Raw genomic sequence first — 26,869 nt, 5'->3', positions numbered from 1 at the left:
TATTTTGAAAAAAGTGACACTTACATATTATAATATTATATTACATACAATATTATAATATGTAAGTGTATACATACTACATACAAATCACAAATATATACAATTTTTATGTTTGTTAGGTGATATACCTAACAAACATAAAAATTGTAATTGCAAGTGACAACATTTTAACGCAGTCTCAGAACGGTAAAGGCATATCTAAACTATAATATACAAAAATTACACAATCATTCTAACCTTCCACTCTATTTTCATGCAATACCAATCACAATATGCGAATGTTAGTTTCTTACGCCGGTTCTTCTCGTCGGGTTAGTTCCCGAAATTGTGCGAGTTTCTTACGCTGGTTCTTCTCGCGGGGATTTTTAATAGTGGTTTATGAATAATTGGTAAGAAAGGTATTATGGTGATGTATGATAAGCCAACAATCCTTTATACACAATGGCAGGCGACAGGATTCGCAACAGTGAGGTTTTTTAATTTTTTTTTTTGCCATTTTTCAGGCAAACAAAGCAACGCTTCCAGGATTTCTGGTTGCATGTTAAGGTGCTCTCTGTTGGTTCCAATAAGACAGGCCAATGTGTAGAAAGGATAAATCTACTAGGTTGATGGTTGCGGACAATGTGATAGATGCTTTATGAGGATGTGATCTACAAGCTCTAGGCGGAAAACTATATCGTCAAAATTTTTTTGAGTAGATGACTGTAGAAGAATGCGAGAGTTCAGAATGGACACACTGAGAAAGCGTTTAAAAAGTTTCATGCACCATTTTTTGCTATGTTTCCTATCTAATAAATAAGGCTCCAACATCTGATCTTTCACGTCTACACCCCCCATGAATTTATTAAAGTCCAGCACCACTTGTGGTTCAAGGCGTACTTTCCGAGATGATGGAAGTCTAGAAGAGACTGTAGGCAAGGCTGTAGATGAACCATGACAAGTGGAAATCATAGTTACTCGTTTCTTGTCTTGCCATGACAAAACAGTGACATCGCTAGAATGTCTGGCGATGTACTCTCCCCTTTTAAGAGGAGCCTTATTTATCAAAATTGGAACATCTCGACGGGAAGATCCCAAAGTACCAACGAAGTCGGTACCATTGAGCTTCAGAAATCTAGCTAATAGGGGTGAATTGTACCAATTATCCATAAACAATCTATACCCTTTGTTTAGTAGAGGATCAATGAGCTTTTTCACAACAGCTGTGCTTTCAAGCTCTCCGGGCGAATGCTCCAGATCTGTTGCGGATTGTTCAAAGGTGTGAACAATGAACGACCACAGGTAACCGGTGGTGCTCTCACAAAGCTCGAATGTTTTGATCCCAAATATAGTAGCTTTGGTCCGAATACACTGATTGGAATTCGATCTGCCTTTCCAAAGTGTAGGGCTTTCATTTATACAAATGTCTTTACTTAAAATATAATGTGATTGAAAAGCGGCATTTAAATGTTCTAATATTGGTTTCAAACGGTGTAATCGGTCAAAGCTTGCGCCAGTGTTGGAGGGATTTTGGTTATCAATAACGAGGTCGGAATCTTCAAAATTTAATGCTCTGTTTAACATTTCATACCTTTTTCGTGTAAAGATGCGTCTGAAAACTTCCGTTTTCAGGAGAGGATCGACAGAAAAACAACTAAATATAGTTGGCATTTTGACGATCCCCAACATCATCCAGAACGAAAAGAGGCATAAAATTTCGTGCATATTTGTGGGGTACCATTCAGCCTGGAATGCAGCAGAAGAAATTTTCGAAGCAGTAACGTTCGTTTCGGCCACTATTAAACCTAAGACCTCCTCGCTCCAATAGGAACGAAAAGCGTCATAGGCTGAATTGAAAACCCGAACCGAACCAGTACGGTCTGGCTGAAAATTTTGTTCTCGACCTTGAAAGATCTCCATAGGAGACCATTCAAAGTCAAGGTTCTGGCGTTCCACGCTATAGAGAGCATCAGCTCCATCACTGGCGTCGAAAAATTCTAACTCATTTTCGCTCTCACTAGCAACCCTTCCTCGTTCAGTACTATCGACCACTGCTTCATCTTGCAATCTCCTCTGTCGACTCCTCACTACATCCATCGCCAAACTTAACAATTCAGCAGGAACGTCGTCATCGTCCAGCCATATTTCATGGAGTGGGTGTCCCAACGCCCACGGACGTCTATGGCCTCGGTTCGGAACCCCACCCCCACGTGCACTCTGTCCTCGCACACGCCTGACTTCCCTTCGGCAACCCCTTCTCTCACTCGTTCCTCTTCTACGATTCCGTTCATCTCTTTCGCGCTCTCCAGTTGACGCATACAATAGGTGGGTATCCGGGGCTAAAACTTCGTCGCCCGTCGCCCGTTCATCCAGCGGCACACCGAACTTGTCAAACGTCCGCAAAACCACGGCATCTGCAGGCACCGTGGCACTGTGAAAGCAAAAATATATTTTTTAGAATTGATTTGTACACAGACATAAATTATTCGTGAACAACGTACACAAAACACTTACGATATTGACGACAATGGCGGTCGTGACCTCTCGCGGGACACTGCTCGTGAAGGTATCATTGGATCGTCCTGAACAAAAAAATAAAAAATAATACAACGCAGAAATGTGTCCGATCCTTTAATGTCATGATGTATGGCATATTTTATCGAAAAATTGGCTCTCAAATTTTTTCTCTTTCTCACGGTTGTAAAATGGCAGACATTTTAGTTCTTCTCGGGTTTTCACACAATGCATTGTCCAAAAAAAATCACATGTACTTTTTATATTTTTTTTCGTTAAAATAGGGTATTTTAATAAAATAAATTAAATAACTTTGAAATTCATTGGCTAGTTTTTTCTCAATAAATTTTTAAAGTTTCGCTCTGACGTCATCATCGGCCGCCAATTGACCTCTACATATGTTTTAAATTTTCTTTTAATCTTATTTATAATGACTGGTTCGTCAAATGCAAGTTCTCATTATGTGAAAGCTGATACGAGAAGCTTACCAAAACTTCGAAACGTTATGTTGGTCGAATTTATTGCTAATTTAACGCCATTGAAGGTCAAACAAAGGTTAAACGTATTTGTTCAAAAATATAAGTAACTAATGGGTATTTTTTTTTGTTTATATACAGAAAAACGATCACTGATTTTATTCCTCGAAATGTTTTTGTAATGAGCAAAATAAAAAAAAATGGACAATCCCCATTCTGACCAATACTTCTCATATTTAAATACCCTATGATTTATGAAGATAAAAAAAGTATAATTTGATAGCTAAACTTGTAAACTACGCTCACACAGGCAATAGCATGGCAATACGATATGAATTTCGTGGAATCAAACAAAGATAATCGGCCAAGTGTGAGTTGGACTCGCGCACGAAGGGTTCTGTGTGCCGAGTGTGAGTTTTTGTTTCACATTTAATCGTGAACGCGTTTGGCGTTTCCTAAGATTTTGTATGGGATTTGTACAGCGCCACCTAGCAATGCTCACGGGAGTGAGCCCAGCTCAGTGAGTAATCCCATACAAAATCTTAGTGAACGCCAAACGCGTTCACGATCGAATGTGAAACAAAAAACTCACACTCGGCACACCGTACTATTATAGAACAAAAATAGGAAAAAATGTGTTTTTTGTATGGGAGCCCCCCTTAATTATTTATTTTATTATTAAATACTAGCTGTTGCCCGCGACTTCGTCCGCGTGGACTTCAGTTTATAGCGCGCGATGTCAACAAAATTGGTGTCAAAAGCTTTTATAAAAAAAACCCTGGTACCCCTTAAATCAAAACAGCTGTGCAGTGTGGCACATAATATTTCATTTTTTTAAATTAAACTTTTATATATTATTAATTATGCCAAATTTTAAAGCCTATTTAGCCTAGGGTTGCCATCCGTCCGGATTTCCCCGGATTTGTCCTAGTTTGAAGTGCGTCCGGGGACCGTCCGGCTGGGTTTTTGAAAAGTGTCCGGGTGAAATCTGGATGTTGAGAGAAATCCAACTTTTTGGCCAAGCAGCAATAAACGAAAGATAAAAACTCGCAAAGCATACACACTTTCTTCCTTCTTTGATCAAAATCAAGTACTATTTCAAGGACTTAAGTTAATCAAATTTTAACAAATTTTTAATGAAAAAATTGGGACGTAATAGTAAATAGTTTTTAATGGGTGTCCGGGGAAATAACCATATTTCGGCCAAATGTCCGGAATTTTTGTCGTGCTAGACTGGCGACGGCAATAAAGGTGATGGCAACCCTAATTTAGCCCCCCAATTACACAACTTTACCCACATACTATTTATCATTGATAGGTTTAAGGTTACGTCACTGTATATAAAATTAAAAAGTACTAACTTATTAAATAACGTAAAAAAGAAATAACAATCGAAAAAAATCGTAACTCAAATGTATGATGATACCGCCTCTTATAGAAAGATGTTGGGCAAGCGTTAGCGCGATGTAAGAGACACACGGCGCCATCTAGTATGAATTTTTCGAACTAACTTAATTTGAACAAATTTTCGTATTTTCACCCCCTTTCAACCCTTTTTTCCAGTAAAAAAGTAGCCTATGTCCTTTCTCAGGCTTTAGACTATCTGTATACAAAATTTCATTACAATCGGTTCGGTAGTTTTGGCGTGAAAGCGAGACAGACAGACAGACAGACAGAGATTCTTTCGCATTTATAATATTAGTATAGATAGTATAGATTAAAGTATAAACACTAGGGTCCCGTTTTTAGCCTTTGGGTACGGAACCCAAAGAACCAAAGTTTAAGGAAAAAAAGAATTGTGTATTTTTAATAAATAGCTTATTGTGGAAAATCTAGCGCATTCAACTGGTTCTTTTTTTTATTTAAAAATATAGAGGAGCTTTACATGTTTCATAAATTCCTTTACTTCTATTCTCTAAGTCAGATAGTTTAGAAGTTATAACGATTTTCTTATGAAGTATTGGTCAGATTAGTAGAGAGCCAGAGAATTTTTTTTTCAAAGGTTAGAGTAAAAAAAATTTATAGGCAATTTGTCAATAAAATATGCCATACATCACATTAAAGGATCGGACACCGGGTTAGGACACACTGTATAACTATCGTAAACTATTATTTTGTTCACTGCAACGGTAAAGGTTCATAAATCTACCCCAAAATTGATGGGGAGCCTCCGAGTAATTCCGAGACATTACTAGACTGTTGTGACTTGTGAGTGAGGGACTAAAACTTCAATTTTTTTGTGGAAGCTTCGCTGCGCTACGCTCTTGCCTTAGCAATCGAACCTAACTTAGTCAAGTCGTTTCCGGCTCGGTCGGCCAACATTGCTATTAATTACCTAAGAGTGGGTTGCACCAACTTACTTTAGCTATAACTGTAACTTTAACTATAACTACAATGCAAAATGTCAAATCTTTGGTTTAAGTCAAAAATGTACGCTATATTTAACCATAACCTTGAACTCGACAAGGCTTTAAATGAACTAACGCTGTCGTCATACAAAAACGCCATTTTTGACAGCTCTCCTTTACCAGCAGCGCCCACGCCCACGTTCATTTCAAGCCCTGTCGGACCAGCTGTCATCTGTCAAATTCTGTGGTCAAAGTTAAGTTACCGCTACCGTTGCCGCTTCGCAGTCGCGTGGTCGCGTAGGTTTGTTCAAACCTTTATTTGATTTTATAATAATTTTGTTACAGAAGACGTTGCTGGTCCGACAAGGCTTTAAAAGAACTTGGGCGGGGGCGCTGCTGGTAAAGGAGAACTGTCAAAAATGGCGTTTTTGTATGATGACAGCGTTAGTTCCTTTTTTCGCCACGTGCATTTAAAGCCTTGTCGAGCTCTATGGTAATGGTTATGGTTAAATATGGGTTATAGTTAAAGTTACAGTTATAGTTTAAGTTAGTTGGTGCAACCCACAGTTAGTAAGTTAGTAACACACCAGAAAACAGACAACAGATGACCTTATCTCAAGATTACGATTACGGGGGGGTTTTCCAGGGGTGGAAGTGGCACGGGTAGGTTTTTCTCACCCAAAACATCCTTCCTCAACCCATGTGACCACTAAAAAATTGGGGTTGGTTTGTAAACCTTAGCCTCCGTCTGTTTACTGTTACCTCTTCACGCAAAAACCGCTGAACCGCGGGGCTAAAATGGTCACATTTAGCAATTCCTCTCAATCAATTCATCAAATGAATTGTCAAAACTGTCAAACTGACAAATGACAAATCAGTACAAAAATACAGAAATGAATTGCAAGTAGTGTTGCATTTTGCGATTTTAGAAAATTGAATCATATTATGATTCATATCATGATTCTTCAAAGCGACCATTTTAGCCCCGCTGATAACTGTACTGAAATTTGGTATGGAGATACTTTGAGTCCCGGCCCCCGGGAAAGGACATAGGATACTTTTTATCCCGGAAAAATGTACGGTTCCCGCGCGATAAACGAATTTTGACAGAGAAAAAAATGGGCTCCTCACCTCGTCTTCCAGGTCTTCATCAAAAATCTTGACCTCATCTTCATATAAGAGCTCGAGGAGATCTGTGGGTGGATTCTGATCGGCGCGCCAGATTGACATGCTTTGTAATAAAACAATAATTTATAAGAAAAAAATCAATAAACGTAAAAATCAAAATAATATATTTTTTTTTAATGAAATAAGGGGGCAAACGAGCAAACGGGTCACCTGATGAAAAGCAACTTCCGTCGCCCATGGACACTCGCAGCATCAGAAGAGCTGCAAGTGCGTTGCCGACCTTTTAAGAGGGAATAGGGTAATAGGGGAGGGTAGGGAAGGGAAGGGAAGGGAATAGTTGAGGCTAGGGAAGGGAATAGGGTAGGGGTTAGGGGATTGGGCCTCCGGTAAACTCACTCACTCGGCGAAACACAGCGCAAGCGCTGTTTCACGCCGGTTTTCTGTGAGAACGTGGTATTTATCCGGTCGAGCCGGCCCATTCGTGCCGAAGCATGGCTCTCCCACAAATTTAGAAGTAAATGAAAAGTCAGTACGTGAAGCCACCATCAGTATCAGTCAGTATCGACTATCGATATGTATGATATTATAAAAAATCGGCCAAGTGCGAGGCGGACTTGCGCACGAAGGGTTCCGTTCCGTTATAATAGACGAAAAATAGGCCAAAAATTGTGTTCTTGTATGGGAGCCCCCTTTAAATTTTTATTTTATTTAAATACGAGCTTTTGCCCGCGGTTTCGCTCGCGTTAAGAAGTATTATTATATACAAACTTTCATCCCCTATTTTAACCCCTTGGGTTTGGAATTTATCAAAATCCTTTCTTAGCGTATGCCTTCGTCATAACATCTACCTGCATGCAAAATTTCAGCCCGATCCGTCCAGTGGTTTGGGCTGTGCGTTGATAGATCACCAAGTCAGCAATGTCAGTTTTATATATATATATAGATAGATTATTATAAATTATTATAGTAGACATATACTAATATCCTAAGATTCGACCGTAAAATCCCGCATGCATCGTTTTTTTCGATCAAATATATTTTAAAATAACCTTTAGAACGTATAGAATGGATTAATGTTGGGTTGCCTTGTTAAAAGTAGCCGCAAATATCTCAAATTGAGCAAAATGAAAGCCCGTAATACAAACTTGCGTGTATTCAATAGAAAAGTAAGAACTAAGAAGGAATGACATTGAAGAATGACAGGACACTACGCTATGATATTCTATTATATAAAAAAACACTACGCATAAAAATAAAAACGCCTGTTAAATAAAAATAGCAATCTTGCGGGTTCTCGACGTCGTCAAATCTTGCCAGGCATAATAATTGTAGGCCTGAACATTTGTGTTAAACAAAAGTGATGGCAACCCCAGTTTGCGGCTATCGTGCAACTGGCAACCATGGATATTCATGCACAAAATGCATAAAACTTTAATTTTGTATCAAAATTATTAAAAAAATCGATGCTTCAATTTTGATGAAGAACTATGTCTGTTTACGGGCTGGCAACCCTAGGTTGCGGCCGACTTAGAGCTGGCAACCATTTATACCTTATTTTGTCTCGTCATTTTCTTTCAAATGATGAAAAATTAACTGAAAAAAATATTCATAAAAATTATGCATTTATCTCATGAACTAGAGGTACTTGCGGCTACTTTTGACAAGCCAACCCAACATTAATCCATTCTATAAGTTCTAAAGATTATTTTAAAATATATTTGATCGAAAAAAACGATTCATGCAGGATTTTACGGTCGGATCCAATACTGTAAGGCCTTTATGAAAATTTCAAGTGCCTAGCTGTTGCCATTATTGATTACGAGCAAAAAAGGCCAAAAAAATATTGTTTGTTGTATGGGAGCCCCCTCAAATATTAATTTTAATTTGTTTTTAGTATTTGTTGTTGTAGCTGCAAGAGAAATACACAGTCTGTGAAAATTTCAGAAGTATACTTAGTAATAGGGTCCCGTTTTTACCCTTTGGGTACGGAACCCTAATAAAAAGGATCAACTTATAAAAACTTTATCGATTATCTATCGTCACTACGCCTATCTCTATTGGGGCATATTACACGCATCAATATTATCACGATTCCGTGATAATATTGATGGAGTAATAGGCCGAATCACAGTATCATGATAATATCACAGAGATTTTAAAAATTCTTTAAATCCACGCGATATAGCTCGACAAGGCTTTAAATGAACGTGGCGAAATAAGGAACTAACACTGCCATCATACAAAAACGTTATTTTTGACAGTTCTCCTTTACGAGCAGTGCCTGCCCATGTTCATTTAAAGCCTTGTCACACTCTACTGGGAGGCGTGGCTTCCACAGATTAAGCAATCTCGTATTTAATCTATCATCTGTGCTCAGTATTCACTTGCAAATATAGCAGAAAATGTTTTTTAGCCTTTATAATTATTACAGAATTCACTTTTTAGTCTGTGAACATATGCAATTAATAATTATATGCAGTAACGCACACGACGCGCATCACAGACGTATCTACTGTATATAATTGCATACATTCTATTTCCACGGACTAAAAAAAGCGTCACACATAGTCTGTCAGCGCTGCGCCTAATAAACAAATCCGTCTTGTTTTGTATGCATTTATTTTTTAACACGCATGTGAGTATTATTGCTAGTAGCTGGCACTTTATCTTTTTTATAACTAGCAACATAGTATATTATATTCTCTTTGCTAGCAATTAAAACGGTACAGAATACAGAATAAACTTCTGTATTCTGAGTTAAAACCTACGAATAATAAAAACTAAGGAATCGTAACTCCCATACTATTACCATTATAAATTTGGTTCCTTTTGATCTGTCATGTAACGTCAGCCTAGTGCCGCTCAAGGTCACCTAAATATTGCAAATGTATTGAAATGTGTACCTTTTTTGACAAGTATTGTGGAGCATGTTTTTTAACGGAGTTACTTTTCCTTAGTTTTTATTATTGGTAGGTTAAAACGTAGTGATTAAGTATATTCTCTTTTCTATCAATTTCAACTGCATACTAGCGGTGATAATATTGACCGTATATAACACAATCACAATAACTTGACGCATGGTGACGTCATTATGGAGCGGTCAGCAGCTATGGTCAGCGGGCAATGGGCGGCATTGGGCATGTTATTGCATTCCAGAGATGCTTCAAGTTAATGTGACCTGTTTAAGCCGCTTCAATACTTGTGATACATGTAATAATATTGATGCGTGTAATATGCCCCATTAAAAACGTACGAAAAAAATGTTTCGTTCCACCAGGCACCAGCAAACTTCGTCTCATACTCAGGCCTCAGACCAATTTTATTTGCTCTGAGGTCTCATAGAGAAAAATCGTCCTCTGTCCTCTATCCTCATAATTCATAGGGAAAAATAATACACTGTTCCTCATTAAGTTCAAGCACGGCGCAAGGCCGTTTTGTTATTTGTATGCAGCAGCAAACGCAGCTGTAATGCAGCAGTAGATACGTCAAATTTATCTAGATTATTTTGCTAAAATTATGAATAATACGACAATAAATCGTTCTGTACACCGTGTACACGTAATATTTACTTCTGCTACATAATTATTTTTACTTCACTTCATTTACATACGGTAGGACGTAGGTAAGCGCTGTATAGTGTGTGTGTGTATACTAGGTACTGTATACTGTATAGATGCTGTATTAGAGTAGCAATGTCTTACAAAAGATTCTCAGAAATGCGTAACCACTTTTTAGTTCGAAAGACAATGTCAAGTCATATATTCGTTATGTCATTATGTATGTGAGATATGCCTGCAGGCATCTTCGAAGTGGCAACGCGTTGCTACCGTAAACTTCCAATCTAGTTACGTTAGTAACATAGAATATCTGAGTAAGAAAATCAAGTCCGAATTACTTACATGAAAACCAACCTTTGTGTAACCTAAAAGTTATTACGATGTATTTCTTCCAAATGATTATCTAAAAATACTTATAATGAGTAAATTATACTATTTACTAATACAAAACTCTACTTACATTCGAGAAATCCAGCAAAAACTTCAAACAAATTAATCGTGTTCGTTTTGTTTTTTTCAATCAAATTGCGCATGCGCAATGTTGAAAATTAGTGTCAGTGTCAGTGTCATGTGCCAAAATTTGATAGAAATTGATGAAAATTTCAATGAATAAAGAAACAGACGGAGGTGACATAACTACAAAAAAGTGTGGCCGGCGCCATATTGCCAAGAACTAAACATGGCGGTCTATAGTGATTGGACACTCGGTTGATATTTGTCGAGGATATTGATAAACTAAGATGTTGTAAGTGAGCGTCCTGTTAAATTATATAATATTATATTGATATCAAAAATGTTTTTTTTTAATATTAAATAAAAAAAATCATTTTTGCCTATTTTGTCTCTATGTTTGTAGACAAAATAGGCAAATATGGTTTCTTTATATATAGGAGCCTCCTTAATTTTAATAAAACTATTTAATTTATTTTAAGTTTATTAATTATTATTTAAGTTGCCATTATTGATATCGGGCAAAAATTACCAAAAAAATTGGACAAATACGAGTTGTACTCGCGCACGAAGGACTTACAGTTTATTTTAATTTTACCATCAATTATTATTATTATTAAAGTATGTATACAACTGAATATTTTGTGAACATTTCAAGTGCCTACCTTTTGCCATTATTGATATCAAGCAAAAAAATCACGTTTATTTTGGGGCTCCCATAAATATTTAATTTATTTTGTTTTAAGTATTTTTTGTTATATCGGGAATAGATATACACAATCTGTGAACATTTCAGAAGTCTAGCTACAGCTAGCCTGGAGACAGACAGACAGACAGACATCGAAGTCAGTAAAAGGAAGATCGCAGACGACAGATTTTTGTGCGATCGAGTCTGAGTCAAACACAGCACAAAAAAAAGTTATCGATATTTTCAATTTGATATATCGATATTTTTGGGCGATATAATATTTTGTTACGATATATTGATATCAAATATCTAATATCGAAATTGTATCAAAAACGATATTTTCTGCTTTTTAATTTGGTACCTACTTAAGTTGATTTTTAAGTTTGACAACTCTGTCTTTAAGTCAATGACACATGTGACATATGTGTCATTGCCTTAAAATTTATATAAATCGGTATTTTATTTATATTTACATATTATTATACTATGTGGTTCTAAGATTTAATAGTATATAATTTACTTTGTCTTCTAAAAATCAAACATATTGTTTACTTTCTTCTAAATTCAAAATTATTGTCGAAATTTCGTTTCTTTTGCTTGTTATTAACTCGTGGCAGAACGGTGCAACCCTGCATCCATTTTGAAGTTTCTTGCATAGATAAAGTATTATAGTATAGATGTAGCTTAGCCCGTCATCGCGTGGCCATTTTGTGCTTATTTTCATACAATTAGTATGCGTTTGTTTTCTTGAATATTTCTATTTGTCGATTATTTTGAAGCACATTATGATTCAGGAAAGAAAGTCAATTAGTTCATGATATCGATTAACTATAGTTCTAGTGATGAGAATCCACAATTTACACACGTAAAAAGCTATGCAATTTTTAAAGCCAAATTCTTAATTGATGTGACATTTTTAGCCTTATATAGCACGAATAAGGGATTAATAAACTTATAAATTACCTTTTTAGCTTACAAAAATACTGATTGAAAAGCCCAGAAAACGTTGTTCAAAACTTACGTATTTACTGTTAAATCCACGTGTTTGAGGCATTCTTTGGCCATTCTTATGGTTTATTATTTAGCGGAACCACAAAACTCAAAAATATCTAGCATTAAATGTTCACTAAAATCCTTTATTAACACTTTTATTACATGAAATATGTAGGCCGACTCCTTTGTTATGCCCTAGTAAGTAGGACATAACATTACATGCTTTTGACGCTTATACATCGATATAAGGCTCTCTCCAGTATATAGTACCTCAATGGTTTCTTGCCTGCATCTTTGGGCGCATTAAATTAAGAAGAAGAAGAAGACTTTACTGAACTGACACATGTCACATGTCATGTGACATGTGTCAGTTTAGTAAAGTTCAGTAAAGTATAGGGACCGTGCAGAAACTATAGAGGGCGTCGTAATTCGACAGCAGCGACACGGTGCGAGTAAAAGTAGCAACTTGTGAGTGACTTTGGCTTTGCATTCTCTTTGACCCCGGATAGTTTATAAGTGATTTTTTATGTTTTAGACTATAAAATGATTTAAATTATTTAAGACCCGTAAACAAAGATCGAAGGCGTGAATAAAAATGTATAAAGCTTATCTAGTTAACTAAAAAAATATGAAAAAAGCAATTAGTAGCATAGGCAGTAAAAACTTGTTATATATTGCAATAAAATAATGAAGATGCAAAAAATACTTATAATTACAGAAGATGCTTGTGGATTAATAAACTAAAACCAGTTCACAAAAATAAATGCTTTTATTTTTGATTGACTTGATTCGATCGATTCCATCTTCACAACTTTTGTCTGTCACTATTTTTAACTAATTTCAGTCTGGACTTCATCAGTGCGAACACCATATTTACGTATTCTTTAAATAACACACAGAGACTGCACTATTAATATTTTTCCTACTTGAAGAATCATCCTTTTGAGAACCAACACTTTGACGAGATGGTTCAAGTTCAACACTATTACGGAGTACTATTATATTAATTATATTATAATATTCTGTGCCTCAGTGTTGAATTCCTGGCAGGACTTCTCCAAATTATCCTTACTTTTGATGCAGCTTGTTGCATTCTAGTTGATGTCTTTGAAATCTTTAATTATTTTTAAAAGAGTTTTTTTTTAATTTCTTCTCCAGGAAAAATTGTAGGTACCTAGGTAAGTATAGTATTATATGCCGGGTGTACAGGATTTTCCGATCTTGGCCAATTAAATGAGCGGTGCTTATCAATGTATGTAAAATTTAGATGGAAGCCAGTTTGGATGTTTACTGAAAGAAGCAACGGTTATAGGTTAGGTTCATATTGTGTTCATCAAAAATTAATGTACGGTTATAATCTACAAAATTCTGTGTTTTTACGAGTCTACACATAACATTCATGGAACTTTTAAATACTTACGTAGTTTTTACCGCCTTTTATCCATTTCTTTCGTTTTTCAATAAGCCATGGCATGTGAATACTTTTGGCAGGAAAATAGTAAAATTTTACATCGTTCGATTTTGCCTTTATTTTTCTTGTATGTATTAGAACATCCGGGAATAAAACAATGCATTTCAATTCCTATAAATACTTAAATTTCTCAAGAAATCCTTTAATTTTCCGTAGCTTGACTTGAGCTTGACAATAAAATTTTCGTAAAAGTTTCGGCTACTCGTCACTACTGGCAGTGTCATCGCTCTGCACGGTCCCTTTAACAATCTTAGAAAAAAAGGGATGACACTACGATGTTGTCACTTTTAAATTTCTTTACTTTTTTGACGGACTATAAATTAATTTAAAAAAAAAAAGCAAATTGGTCGAAAAATTTGACCGATATATCGATATTTTTTTCGCGATACATCGAGACCGATATTGATATTTTTTCAAATATCGATGTATCGATATATCGATATTTTCTTTCAATTTCGACATCCCTATAATATGACACTTTGACAGTTTATGTACCTCGGAGAACCGGAACATAAAATGGCAGACCGGCCACAGTATTTTGATTTGGTATAGACCATAGTATATATTAAGTCTATGGTATAGACCATTATGCCGAGTCCACTCTATAAAAGTCAATGGAAAATTTAGCATATGACACTGACAACTTTGCGCATGCGCAATGCGTTGAAAAAACGAAATGAACACGACTGTGAGTGTCATGTTCTAAAATCTGACAGAAATTGTTAGTACGGTAGGTACCATAAACCTATAATGCTATATTATGCATGGAATTAATATATACTACGTATAACTGGAAAGCTTACTGTGCGTCTAAGCACGTGCCGAGTGAGAGGTCATAAATCTTGGTCCGTCTCTCTCTAACTAGTGTAACCATTCCTATGACCTATCTGTAGGACATTCAAATAAAATCACTTCGCTCAGTACTTATAATAATTGTCCAGTGTCCTATCGGTCAATCTCGGCGATAGCGGCTACGAATAATAAAGTTTTAATTATTCGTAGGGTAGCGGTCAATAACCCTCTGTCAATTTTTTTTTTTATATTTCCTATACTCCACTCGAGCTAACTTGTCGCTAGCGGTCATTGACTCTCTGTCAAAAACTTGTCATTTTCCCTATAAAACCACGATAAACAATATCTGACACTTCATTATCAATCGCGGTTTATATGGAAAATGACAAGTTTTTGACAGGGAGTCAATGACCGCTAGCGACAAGTTAGCCCGAGTGAAGTATAGTTTTCTATACAAACCACGATTGACAATAAAGTGACAAAATATGTTTCTAGATGGGGTTATATCGTATTTTGCTTATCTCGATTTTTTATATTTTTTCATTACAATATGTAAAGTTTACAGTTCTGACAAGATATTGTCTTTAACCCGTAACCGAGTTGTGTAGACAATAATATACAGACATAAATATCGATGTGAACTGAATATGAAGCTTAACACTTCGAACTTATAAAAGGTTGGAAATTATCATCATAATATTAATACGCGAACGAAAAACTTTGTAACCCTTTTTACGAAAAATAGGGAAACGTAGGTGCACGAAATTTTGTACAGTCATAGTTTATATGGTGAAGGAGTGCCCAGGGCCCCCGTAAGGTATACTGGCGCCTGTGTGCAAAAAAGGACTTTGGCGCCCCTTAATGCCTTTTTTTAATGGTAGGTAGGTGAAATAAAGCAGATAAAAATCGGCCAAGTGAGAGTCACACTCGCGCACGAATAGTTCCGTACCGTTAAAGTGCAAAAATAGACCAACAATTTTTTTTTCTTTTAAAAAAAAATTTCCTCCTTGGTTTTGGCGCCCCTTAAGAATGGCGATTTGGTGCCCCTAGAGGGTGGCGCCCGTGTGCATTGCACACATTGCACATATGGTAGCGGGGGCCCTGGGAGTGCATCGAACTAATATTATTTTAAAATTATGCCTTTAACATACATTTTTTTAACAAATAAAACATTACACACACTAGGAAAGATGACAGATTTTTGAGTGACAAGCCAAACCACAGTATTTTTTTTTTTTATGAAATAAGGGGGCAAACGAGCAAACGGGTCACCTGATGGAAAGCAACTTCCGTCACCCATGGACACTCGCAGCATCAGAAGAGCTGCAAGTGCGTTGCCGGCCTTTTAAGAGGGAATAGGGTAATAGGGGAGGGTAGGGAAGGGAAGGGAAGGGAATAGTTGAGGGTAGGGGTTAGGGTATTGGGCCTCCGGTAAACTCACTCACTCGGCGAAACACAGCGCAAGCGCTGTTTCACGCCTGTTTTCTGTGAGAACGTGGTATTTATCCGGTCGAGCCGGCCCATTCGTGCCGAAGCATGGCTCTCCCACGTATAGTATAGCAATATGACATATCCCTATGCCTAAACATACGAATTATACGCTTTTATTTATGGTTGAAGTCTGTTGACAACAAGTTGACAAATTATTGAAAATGGATTATAGTTTTTTTATTGAATCTTAGATAGCTATTAGACCATAGACATAATATATAGCATTATAGGTTTATGTATTAGACAATGCTTACACGGCCAGTCTGAGATCAGCTGAGTCCCAGAGATAAGAGTTGAAAAAATAATAATGATAAAGTCAATATTTTTACAATGGCTGTATGGGCAACGCTCCCTTTGCCTGTCCCAAGCGCGACGAATTAAAAAAAAATATTTTTTATAAAATAGGTAGTAGTCCTCATGTCGTTGAAACTAAGGTCGAATTTCGACCAACTGTAAACGATTTGAAATGAAAATACGACTATTGAAATTAAATAACAATAATATGAAGCAGAAATATTATGTTTTATTTACTTTGAACTAAACAATTATTAATTTTTAATTTTCTTTGGAAAAAGGCAATTTCATAAACAAAGGTGAAAAAAGGTAAAAAATAATAAAACACAGATATAATACATAGCATATTTAATTTTAATTTTTACATCTCTTCTCTTGATTTTCTGTTGAAGATTTTTTAACTCACGCTTCAATTTTATTTTTCTTGGGGTTGTAACTGTTACGTAGTATATGACATTCTCTTTGGTTGTAACTTGCAAGCAAAGTTGATGTTTGTGTATTTACGTTAATTTTTTTAACTAAAAACTTTTAGAAGATCCAGGTTGTTCGTTTTCTACAGTATTGAAGCGTATAATGCTTAACAATTTAATTTTATTTAATTAAATCTGTAATGCAAATAGGTACATACACGGACGTAAAAAAAATACGGACGGATCGCGATTAAGAAATGAGTGAAGCACCCTTAATAAGCCCAGGCGATCATATGTACACATCTTGCACGCACACTCGCACTGTAATAAGCCGATCGTACCGCCATTACGCAATTAGACTGCATCGCGGTGACACATCTTTGTCATTCATAAATAAAAATAAATATGCCATCTTGTGTTGTAAATTGGTGCAAGAACAATACAACCTTACACAAAAAACATCAAGGAATAATATTTCATAGGTAAGATAACATATTTTTAAAGTATTTTGATAAAATAATGTAAATATTAATTCAACTTCAACAGGTCAGTAATGTCCATAACAAAGTGGGGAAATTTTCCCCAAACCGGGGAAAATTTTAAATTATTTTTAGATAATCAAATAATTAATTTTATTGTCTTTTATTAGTGTCATGTAAGTGTTTAGCATACTATTGACCAGTAATTAGGCAGGAATACAATAATAGGGGTGTAGACAGTAAACGAAATCTAATACAAATTATTGTTTTTTTGACAGTTTGTATTATAGAATTACCGAAAATGGACATATTTTACTTAATAACTTTATAATATTTTTTATATTTAATAAGTGATTTTTTTAATTGAAATAAGAGTGTATTTATTTTTTATACATATTTTAAGGTGTATCAAAATACTTATGTACTATCAGAGAAGTTGATTCCTATGCAAATCGGGGACTTAAGTAGTTTGGTTGCGTTACGTCAAACCCAGCCGACAGATCACAATTAACATTGAATTGACATAAGTATTCGACCAAATAACGTTGGTCTGTCAGTTGCATAGGAATCAACTTCCTTGATGGTACATCTGTAAAATAAATATATTTCCTAAAAATAGTCTACACCCCTATTAATTTCTTAATTTACAAAAGTGGATATAACTGTTGTTTGACGACCTCTGTGGCTCAGTGGGTGGGCTGTCGGTAGCTCAAGCCGGGGGTCGCGGGTTCGAATCCTGCCGACGGAACAAAAAGTTTTCAAAGGTCCTGGGTCATGGGTGTGTATTAAATATGTGTATCATATAATAAAAATCTTAAATATAATATGTATAGTATAACAGTATTAAATATATATCCGTTGTCTGGTACCCGTAACACAAGTCCTTCAGGTACTTAGCACGGGGTCAGACTGACGTGGTGTGAAGCGTCCATAGATAAAATTGTTGTCTTAGATTTCCTGCAGTAGTAGAGGAGGGAAGGTGCTATTGGTGTAGTCACCCGAGCGTCATTGAGACCTAGTAGGAATGAAAATATTGAATGGACCTCTAGACCAGGAATAAATTTAACACCATGTTAGGTGATTTGATTTGACGTTAGCGCATGGTAGAACTCTCGATAGCTCTAACAGGCCGTTAACTGATTTAACAAGCCAGGGTTACGGGACTTAAGTATCTTATATCTTTTCGTATACAGGTTTCTTATATAGGTTTCGGGGGCGATAAATCTGTCTAGCTAGGAATTATTTTTAGAAAATGACATTTTATTCGTGTTTTATCGAATACCGAGCAAAGCTCGGTCAAATAGCTAGTAATAATTTTATTATTGTAAATGTTTGTACATAATCATTATTACTAATAATGTTATGTAAATAATATACTTCTCCGTACGTAATATGTGTTTTTTTTTTTCTATCTATAGTGTCATAAAAATAATATTTTCATTATGACATCTTTAGCAACCGCTTACATTTCTGAAGCGAAAAAAACATAAAAATATGTTTAAGTATAAAAAATACATTTAACTTGTCTGAGTTTACAAAATTTAAAAGTAGGGAAATTTATGATTTATATGGCAACCCTCATATCACGCACACGTCCTACACGGGCGGCCATAACTAGGCTTCACTCGTGATTAGAGAAGGTTACGTCCGTACTTTTTTTACGTCCGTGGGTACATAAAAATAAGCGTTGTTACAAATTGCTGTTCAGTAACTTTTTTATCAGGATACAATGTTGCTTATTTCAAATATTTTTAAATTACCTTTAGAAAGATAGAAGGATTCACTCCAGGTTTTAATCTTTTCCGCTGTTCTGTTCGATAATCTTCAGGTTTGAAATGAAGTGAACAAACTACAGAGCTTTGACGTAAGTTCCCGGGTTTCCTTCTAACCACTTTTTCTTTAGCTCTAAATCTGAAGGCAAACTGGAAATATGAAATTTATATAAATACCATTGTCTATTATACTATTTATTTTGTTTTGTTTGGCGTAGTAAAGAATAATCATAAAAGCTTCCACGTGCTTGTTGATGCAGAGGTACATGCAAAATATAGTGAACGAACTTTTGCCCGCGGCTTTGCTCGCGTTAAGAAGTATTATTATATACAAACTTTCATCCCCTATCTTAACCCCTTGGGGTTGGAATTTATCAAAATCCTTTCTTAGCGGATGCTTACGTCATAACATCTACCTGCATGCAAAATTTCAGCCTGATTCGTCCAGTGGTTTGGGCTGTGCGTTAATAGATCACCTTGTCAGTCAGTCACCTTTGAGTTTCATATATATATATATATATATATATATATATATATATATATATATATATGTTTCCAAGGTATTTAGTGACACAACAAGTGTAAATTTAGTACATACTTAATTAGGTAATAAAAATAACAAAACAAAAACGTAAAGTGCAAAGTACGTGGTCACCCTAGTGTATACTGAATGTCAAACTTACTTGTGAAAAGTTAATCCACAGCCAGGGTACGATTCTTTCACACAGCCATCACAGCACACAATTTTTTAATAATTTTACAATTCAATACAGTATATTTTAAAAATCTTTTTAAGCTCGGAAAGCAATAATAATAACTCCATATGAAAACAAAGGAAACGCCATATTGTTTTTGTGGTGTGGTGCCGCACAGATAATATTATACTCGTTTTCTAGTGTTGCCTAGTGTAAATGTAATAAAACAACCTACTTTAATTTTTAAATGTCGTGAAACATTATAAAACTTTGGATCTATAGAGACCTACAAAGTTTTGCATTCTATATTTTTATTAGTATACGTACAAACATACAGCACGTGATATTCATAAACAAAATATTTGTCTTTGCTGCGAAAGAACTGTTATATTTTCTACCATTATACTTAAAATATAATACATGGCAATTGTGCGAAAGAGACACACCAAGAAAAAGTTTGTCTCACATGGGCTCATTTCCCAGAGTAAATATTGGTTATTAAAAAAATATTTTATTCTCTTGAAAATAAGGTTCATTTCGACACTCAAGAAGATTTCAAGTGAGCATTCCTGTTATACGTAGTATATATTAATTCCATGATATTATGTCTATGGTAGGTACCTATTTTATTGAACTTATCACTCAATTATGAAGTTGACAGTCAGCTGCCGAACTGCGAAAAAATGAAACGGAAGCCACATTTTTACCGATTTAGGATTCTAGCTAGGACTTCCTAGCTAGGATATAATTTAGAACTTCTAAATTTAGTGAAATATAATAAGCGCTTAAGTATATTAACTTTAAATGGATCGAGTTTCGTACTTCGTAGTTTGTTCAAAAATTCAGAATGGCCATGTATGGTGCGTCTAAAATTTTATTCTAGAAAATTTTAAATCCTTATTGTTATCGTAATAATTCAACAATGTAGCTCTTTTATAAATTATTTCATAACAATTTATACAAATATACGTATAAAACTAATTAAAAATAATTTTTATCCATGTTCACGGCGTAAAGTCTGTGATCCGTAAAAAGGAACTTTGAACGAGAACGACTTCAAAGCAGAGTTGCCAACTTAGTGGAATTTCCACTAGATCTGGTGGTTTAGACGTACCTTTCGGCGGGAAAAATTTGGTTTTAGTGGCTAGTGGATTTCTTAGTGGATTAGATTTTTTAAGTTAGTGGTAGCTTCGACGGTAAACCACTAGTTTTTTATTATGTTTCTAACCCTTGAAGACGCACACTGGAAACTTAATTATATTATTATTATCTTTATTCGTTTTGCCGCATTCTAACGCTGATATAGAGCGATTATTTAGCATGATGAATGTTGTCAAGACTTAACAGAGAAACCGGATGAACTTTGATCGCCTTTCTTTTGTGCAAGGTTAGCACGCGAAGGCAAATGCTGTAATAACAACATAATATCAAATACCGTACTATTACAAAAATTAGAACTAAAGAAATTTATTCTTCACAAACTGAACAAGTAAATGATAATGATTCCTCTAAAGACGTTCATCTTTACTCTTTAGTTAAGTACCTACTTATACATAGGTACATAGGTAACTAAAGTTTTCCTTTTTGTAGTAAGTAACAAAAATAATTATTTCATAATAATAATGACATTATTGTTGTATTTTTTTCAAATTATATTCAGGTAGGTTGTTGTTGTCTTTACGTTATTTAGTGGAATTTTGGTGGTTTGAGAGGCTATTTAGGTTTTAGCGGTTTCTGGTGGTTTACGCTGCTGAATTTGGTGGGCTAAAAGGCCCATTCAGGGCAGGACAATTTGTTTGTTATTTTTAATAAATATTATTATATTTAAAAATAGTGACTTGTGCTTTAAGTGTTTGTAGTGTAAATCATAAGAATAATCCTGAATAATATACATTTCACAGGTAATTAATCTTCATGTCCTAATTGCTACGATGTGTTTATTTTTGCTATATTCTGTCTTTAGTTCTCTATTTCAAATAAAATATTGTGAATCCTTCCTTTTACTTTCATATTTTGCGTAACTAAAGGTACTATTGTTCTTATATTACACAAATTTTGAAGAAAAATTTTTCATCAAAATTTTTTACATATACGCTAGTGCTTGAATCAAATTTATCGATATGCTTATCGATATTTTACAATAACATAAAACTAAAATAAAAATCATTTACCTTTATATTTATGACCTTAAGCGACTCATTTTTATATTATAGATTATACTATACTATATTATATTAGTTAAAATAAGATAATATGTCCTTTTTAGTCCGGCCGCACATTATCCGAAATTTCTGATCAGAAAAATTCGGACGCCCGGCGGAACGCACTCTGTTCATACATTTTGTTGTAGACCCATCATACTAAAAGAATTTCTGACGTGTCAAAATGTATGAGCGGGGCGGGGCGTCCGAATTTTTGTGATCTGAAATTCGGATAATGTGCGGCTGGACTAAAAAGGACATATTATCTTATTTTAACTAATATAATATAGTATAGTATAATATAGCTAATATAATCTATAATATAAAAATGAGTCGCTGAATGTGTTGCTAAGCGCAAAACTCGAGAACGGCTGAACGGATTGGGCTAATTTTAGTCTTAAAATATTCATAGAAGTCCAGGGAAGGTTTTTAAGTGACACGAAGTTCACCGGGACAGCTAGTAGCTAATATAATATAACTACTATAATATAGAGTGACTCTAAAACTAGAGGAATCTTTATATTTATATATCATAATCATTTGTTTTAGAGGTAAATAGATGAAATTAATTGGGCGTGTTGGTTGGAATCCCAAGAAAAATTCAACAATATGTAGCAAACATTTCATTGAAAATTTTTAAAGAAAAAGTAGAATAAATACTATTTTGGTTAAAGGAGCTATCCCAACTTTATTTGTACCAGTAAGTTTGACATACTGTTGCACTTATTACTGAAGCAATTATTAAAAATAAGCAATTATAAGCAATTATTGCTTTTTAGTTTATTTATGATTATACTTAAATGAACTAAAAAGTATTAAATAGGTAATCCTTATTCTGTACTCAATCTTCATAATTTTGAAGTCGGTACCAGTCCTTAGTATATAAGTTGCAGTTATACCTATTCTGTCAGAGAACTGGCGATTAGGTTAGCTGGTACCGATTGCAAAATAATGAAGATTGAGAACAGAATTAATACTGAGTACAGAATAAGAATTATTTAATACTTTTTAGTTCATTTAAGTATAATATTACAATTGTCATTACCTTGGAAGTCGGTTTTAATTTTTTGTTTAAAAATAATAATTTTACTCTTTTTAGCTGTACTTAAGGTTTTCTATACTTACAGTTGGTGTTTTAAAAAATCAAAATCAAAATTGCCTTATTTCTGAACAAATCTAAAATAAAATATATTTTCAGAATACATGGTGCCTACCACCGGTTCGGGAACTAAGCCGACGAGAAGAACCGGTGTAAGAAACTCGCACGGGGCCCACTTTTTACCAAAAAAGTGAGAAATAATCTTTTAAAATAAAATTTACAATGCTGTAACTAAAAATTATACAATGTAAACATAGATAGATACATAATAATTGTAAGTCATGTAGCAGTAGCCTTGCAAGCAGTCATCCAGCATTCTACTCCCAAGATGTGCCATCGTTTATGAAATCATTTTGGCTTTGGCACAAAACGTTCTTTGACTACTTTTTTAAATTTATTAATCGAAAGATTTTGAACGTTTTCTGGGACCATATGTTCCCATTTGAATATCAAGGAGTCACCTCGATTTCTCATGGTTTCCATCACCAGACCATCACTTTTGTGAACATGATACCTACTCGGAACAATACAATGTACAACAAAAGAAAAAAATTGAAAATCGGTTCATAAACGGCGGAGTAATCGTTGAACATACATAAAAAATATATTCACAGCCGAACGTCTAGACTCCTCCTGTTTGGAAGTCGGTTAAAAATAATTGTAATAAAAAATATTATGATATTTTATGATATTATGTATTTAATTTAAGCATAAAATATAATATACTATGTGTGTTGTTTACTTTCAACGTTTACTTTCAATGTAAGGGCTGATTTAAATGTGTTATGTGTATATTATTTACCCCTATAAGAACCTCATGTCATAACATATCCGACGATTGAAAAATCATTCCAAAAGAAAATGTGTATCTTCTTTTCACTCGTCACCTTTTTTTGCCAATTAAAATTTATGATACCTAATTTGAAATACAAATCTGTCAAAGTTGCATATTATTTATTTCTTAAAGAAACTCAGGTAAAATAACTCGAACGGACTATACTATCGATAGCAAAATACTATACTATCGATAGTAAAATATACATCACTAGCACACGCACACATTGACAGATCGAAAATGGTCACGCATTTTCGGGTTGTCAGGTGGTCTATACGACAGTATATTATATTAAGTCTATGGTGAGGCCCATTCAATGCGGGACTGCCGCGCAGTCCTGCCGTGAATGGGCCCTTTTAGTGAAAAAAAGTTGGCAACACTGCTTCAAAGTTTAAAAATGGCGAACATTCAATTTGTCATATTTCTGTGATGGTGATGCTCGTATTTGATAATAGAAGCAATAATTTGTGAATAGTTTTAAAATGTCTGACACTGGGCTACGTATGAATTTTGCTGCTTTAAAAAGAGCAGATCCTTACGCCAGGGAAATAATTGATAGTGCGTCTCATGTAGCTCTTTACACTTTTGAAGAAAACGAATGGGAGAAGACAAACGTTGAAGGTGCTTTGTTTGTGTACAGTAGAAATGGTGAGCCATATCATAGTTTGGTTATAATGAACAGATTGAACACAAACAATCTTATCGAGCCGGTATCGAAAAATATCGAAATGCAACTGAAAGAACCTTTCCTATTATATAGGAATGCTAAGTGCCGTATTTACGGCATATGGTTTTACGACAAGGATGAATGTGTGCGAGTCGCAACGAAGCTGGCGGCTATAGTCAAAGACTCCACAAAAGGTCCATCTGAAATGCCTTCGAGCGGCCCTTACAGCGCACCTCCCAAACCTATGGGTTCAGTAGATATATTCAGTATGCTGTCAAAGGCCCAAGACGATTTTAATTCGAACAAAGGTGCGTCAGGGAGTAAGAATGACATGACACCGTCTCGAGCACCCGATATGACGTCACAGAGCGTCATGGACTTCTTTGCCAAAGCAGGCAGCGGCGCCGCCGTCCAGATGCCATCTGTGTCATCGTTACCGTCTCCCGGGATATTCGGACCGCGCCAGCCTGACGTCAGAGAGGGTCCGCTCCTTCTGCAAAGGCTCATGAGCAACCCGGCTCATTCTGTGGAGCACATAGAGAAGCAGCAGCGCTCGGTGACACCTCAAGATGCGCAGCCTCCTAATGGCAACTCTGCTATTGACCCCAGACAAAATAGTAGTTTCTCTTTAAAATCCACACCTCTCGATATCCAAAATCAGCAGAGGGTAAAATGTGGAGATCTGAATGGTACTAATCCATTGGAAGCGGAATTGAATTTAATGCATATTTCTTCTCCCAAGCCGAACTCACCACTTGCTTCATTTTTAAATCAAGCACAGGAAGCGAGTCATGCGGTCGGGTCGTATAATGGATGTAAACTTGATGATGTTGGTGTGTTTCCGCATATCGCTAATCAACCGAAGCCTGCTTTGATGCCTCCTACGATGTTCACTAGTGCAGCGGGATACACGCAACCCTCTCCTGAACCTCTCACTAGGAACCAACTACTTCAAGCTTTCAATTATTTACTGAAACATGACGCAGACTTTGTTAACAAACTTCATGAGGCGTATGTGAAGTCTTTTTCAGAGAAAGCCTTCTCTGTGTCGTAAATAATGTCGAACGAGCCTCTGATATTTCCAGTGGGCCCTCATTGTACAGTGTAGATGAAATCTGAACAAATTAGCTCCATTTGTTTTGTATCTTGTTTTGTCAAGGCAATTTTTGAATAAGTTTTAAACCTTTGACAGTGTGATTTGTATAAATAATTAGTTTTGAGATTTAATTTCAAAAATATTGGTACTTTTTAAAAACGGTTGTAAATTTTGGCTTTAACAAACAGGATTTTATCAGTAATATGTAAATGTTGTCTCATGTTCTAAAGAAAAGACGATGAAATATAAGGGAGAGAAAATAATCATCTACTAGAGTGTGACTAATATTTAGCTCAGAATAAGATATTTCCATACCTTATTTGCTAAATGTTTTTTGTTTTATTAAATAAGTATGTTTTAATTTTCAAACTTCATTAATTGATAGTTCTTTACCTTTTTATCTATTTACAAAGACCTTAAATGGAAGTATCCTATAGATTTTTAAGTGTTATTATTGTGAAAATATTGTAGGTATGCAATAGAAAAAACAGTAGTAGTATTTTGCATGTTTCATTTTTTGTTTGGACATTCTTTGCAGGAGGCCATTTTGTAAAAACCATTTAGACAAATTGTAAATTTAACAAATTTACAGTAACATAATCACATAAGTCATAACACATGCATCAAATGATTACTTTTATCCTATATTATATATTTTATATAGATATTTAATCACTTGGTCACCAAAATTTTTCTCGAGTTAAACATAAACATGGCAGAATCAAAATACATACAAGGTATTTTCATGAGAGCTTTACTATTAAAAACATGTATATATTGTGATGCAAATAAATTAGGAGCTCATGTAAAAATTAGGCCTATACAATCAAATGTTACTTTATGTACAAGGAATTACTGTGGAACATCAATACAAAATTAAAATATGATTCATGACATTACTTATCTGCATTTTTATTATATTCTTACCTTTCAACTTTGTTTTCAATAATTTTTGGAATGCTTAATCATAAGCAGAGGAAAACAATTGAAGAAAAGACAATAAAATTTTCAATCTTTTTATATGCCAGAACAATGTATTTTATATTACAGTATATTTAAAATATTACGAGCATATGACTCCTTTTTTCTGTGGTGTAAAACCAACTGGTTTACAAAAAGTTAAATTTTTGGACAGTCACTTCAAGAAGTAGCAAACACTGTCATTTCAAGATATGCAGTTTGGGTTCTTGTATACAGACAAGGAACAGTGGATCAAATTGAACTTAATAATGATAAATTTGTAAGTTTTCCAATTTTAATAAAACAATTAATTTAATTAAATTTTTAAAATCAAATCATTCATTACATACCCACTGTTTGTAATGCATCAATTAGAAATTATTAGAGTAACCGTGATGAAAAACATACTTTATCAGCCATCACAAAACAATATTACTCCCCCCACCCCCCCCAAGAAAGAGACAGCAATAGATT

At 34.9% G+C, this 26,869-nt stretch overlaps 2 protein-coding genes and 1 long non-coding RNA gene across 4 annotated transcripts; 2 read left to right on the top strand and 1 right to left on the bottom strand.

Annotated features, from left to right (window-relative positions):
- Positions 1–492: 492 nt before the first annotated feature.
- LOC121733362 (piggyBac transposable element-derived protein 4-like) lies at positions 493–10,497 on the bottom strand. 2 transcript variants are annotated; one of them, XM_042123587.1, is made up of 4 exons: positions 10,463–10,497; positions 6,449–6,548; positions 2,494–2,561; positions 493–2,410 (listed from the first exon to the last, which is right to left on the bottom strand). In XM_042123587.1, exons 2-4 carry the CDS (start codon positions 6,545–6,547, stop codon positions 601–603), a joined length of 1,977 nt encoding a protein of 658 aa, XP_041979521.1. In that variant the 5' UTR covers position 6,548; positions 10,463–10,497; the 3' UTR covers positions 493–600. The 2 variants fall into 2 exon arrangements, with proteins under 2 accessions (XP_041979521.1, XP_041979520.1); XM_042123586.1 differs by lacking the exon at positions 10,463–10,497 and adding an exon at positions 7,294–7,313.
- Positions 5,194–26,074, top strand: LOC121733368. Its single transcript, XR_006036544.1, has 3 exons — positions 5,194–5,208; positions 6,714–6,716; positions 25,821–26,074. It is a non-coding gene; the product is annotated as an uncharacterized LOC121733368 (long non-coding RNA).
- Positions 24,049–25,587, top strand: LOC121733365 (mRNA-decapping enzyme 1B). The gene has a single exon (XM_042123590.1). The coding sequence runs from the start codon at positions 24,155–24,157 to the stop codon at positions 25,391–25,393; it is 1,239 nt and encodes a 412-aa protein (XP_041979524.1). The 5' UTR covers positions 24,049–24,154; the 3' UTR covers positions 25,394–25,587.
- Positions 26,075–26,869: the final 795 nt, after the last annotated feature.

The sequence above is a fragment of the Aricia agestis genome, chromosome 13 (genome assembly GCF_905147365.1).
Source record: "Aricia agestis chromosome 13, ilAriAges1.1, whole genome shotgun sequence".
NCBI classification, from domain to species: Eukaryota; Metazoa; Arthropoda; class Insecta; order Lepidoptera; family Lycaenidae; genus Aricia; species Aricia agestis.
The sequence above is the reverse complement of the archived record's forward strand: the minus strand, read 5'-3'. Positions and strand labels throughout refer to the sequence as shown.

What these genes read in the sequence shown, in the direction of transcription:
- LOC121733362 (XM_042123587.1), bottom strand. Translation starts at nt 6,547, where the DNA reads ATGTCAATCTGGCGCGCCGATCAGAATCCACCCACAGATCTCCTCGAG. An exon ending in ATGAAGACCTGGAAGACGAG is followed by an intron (nt 2,562 to 6,448) that starts GTGAGGAGCCCA and finishes TTTTTTGTTCAG; the next exon opens with GACGATCCAATGATACCTTC. An exon ending in CCGCCATTGTCGTCAATATC is followed by an intron (nt 2,411 to 2,493) that starts GTAAGTGTTTTG and finishes TTGCTTTCACAG; the next exon opens with TGCCACGGTGCCTGCAGATG.
- LOC121733365 (XM_042123590.1), top strand. Translation starts at nt 24,155, where the DNA reads ATGTCTGACACTGGGCTACGTATGAATTTTGCTGCTTTAAAAAGAGCA.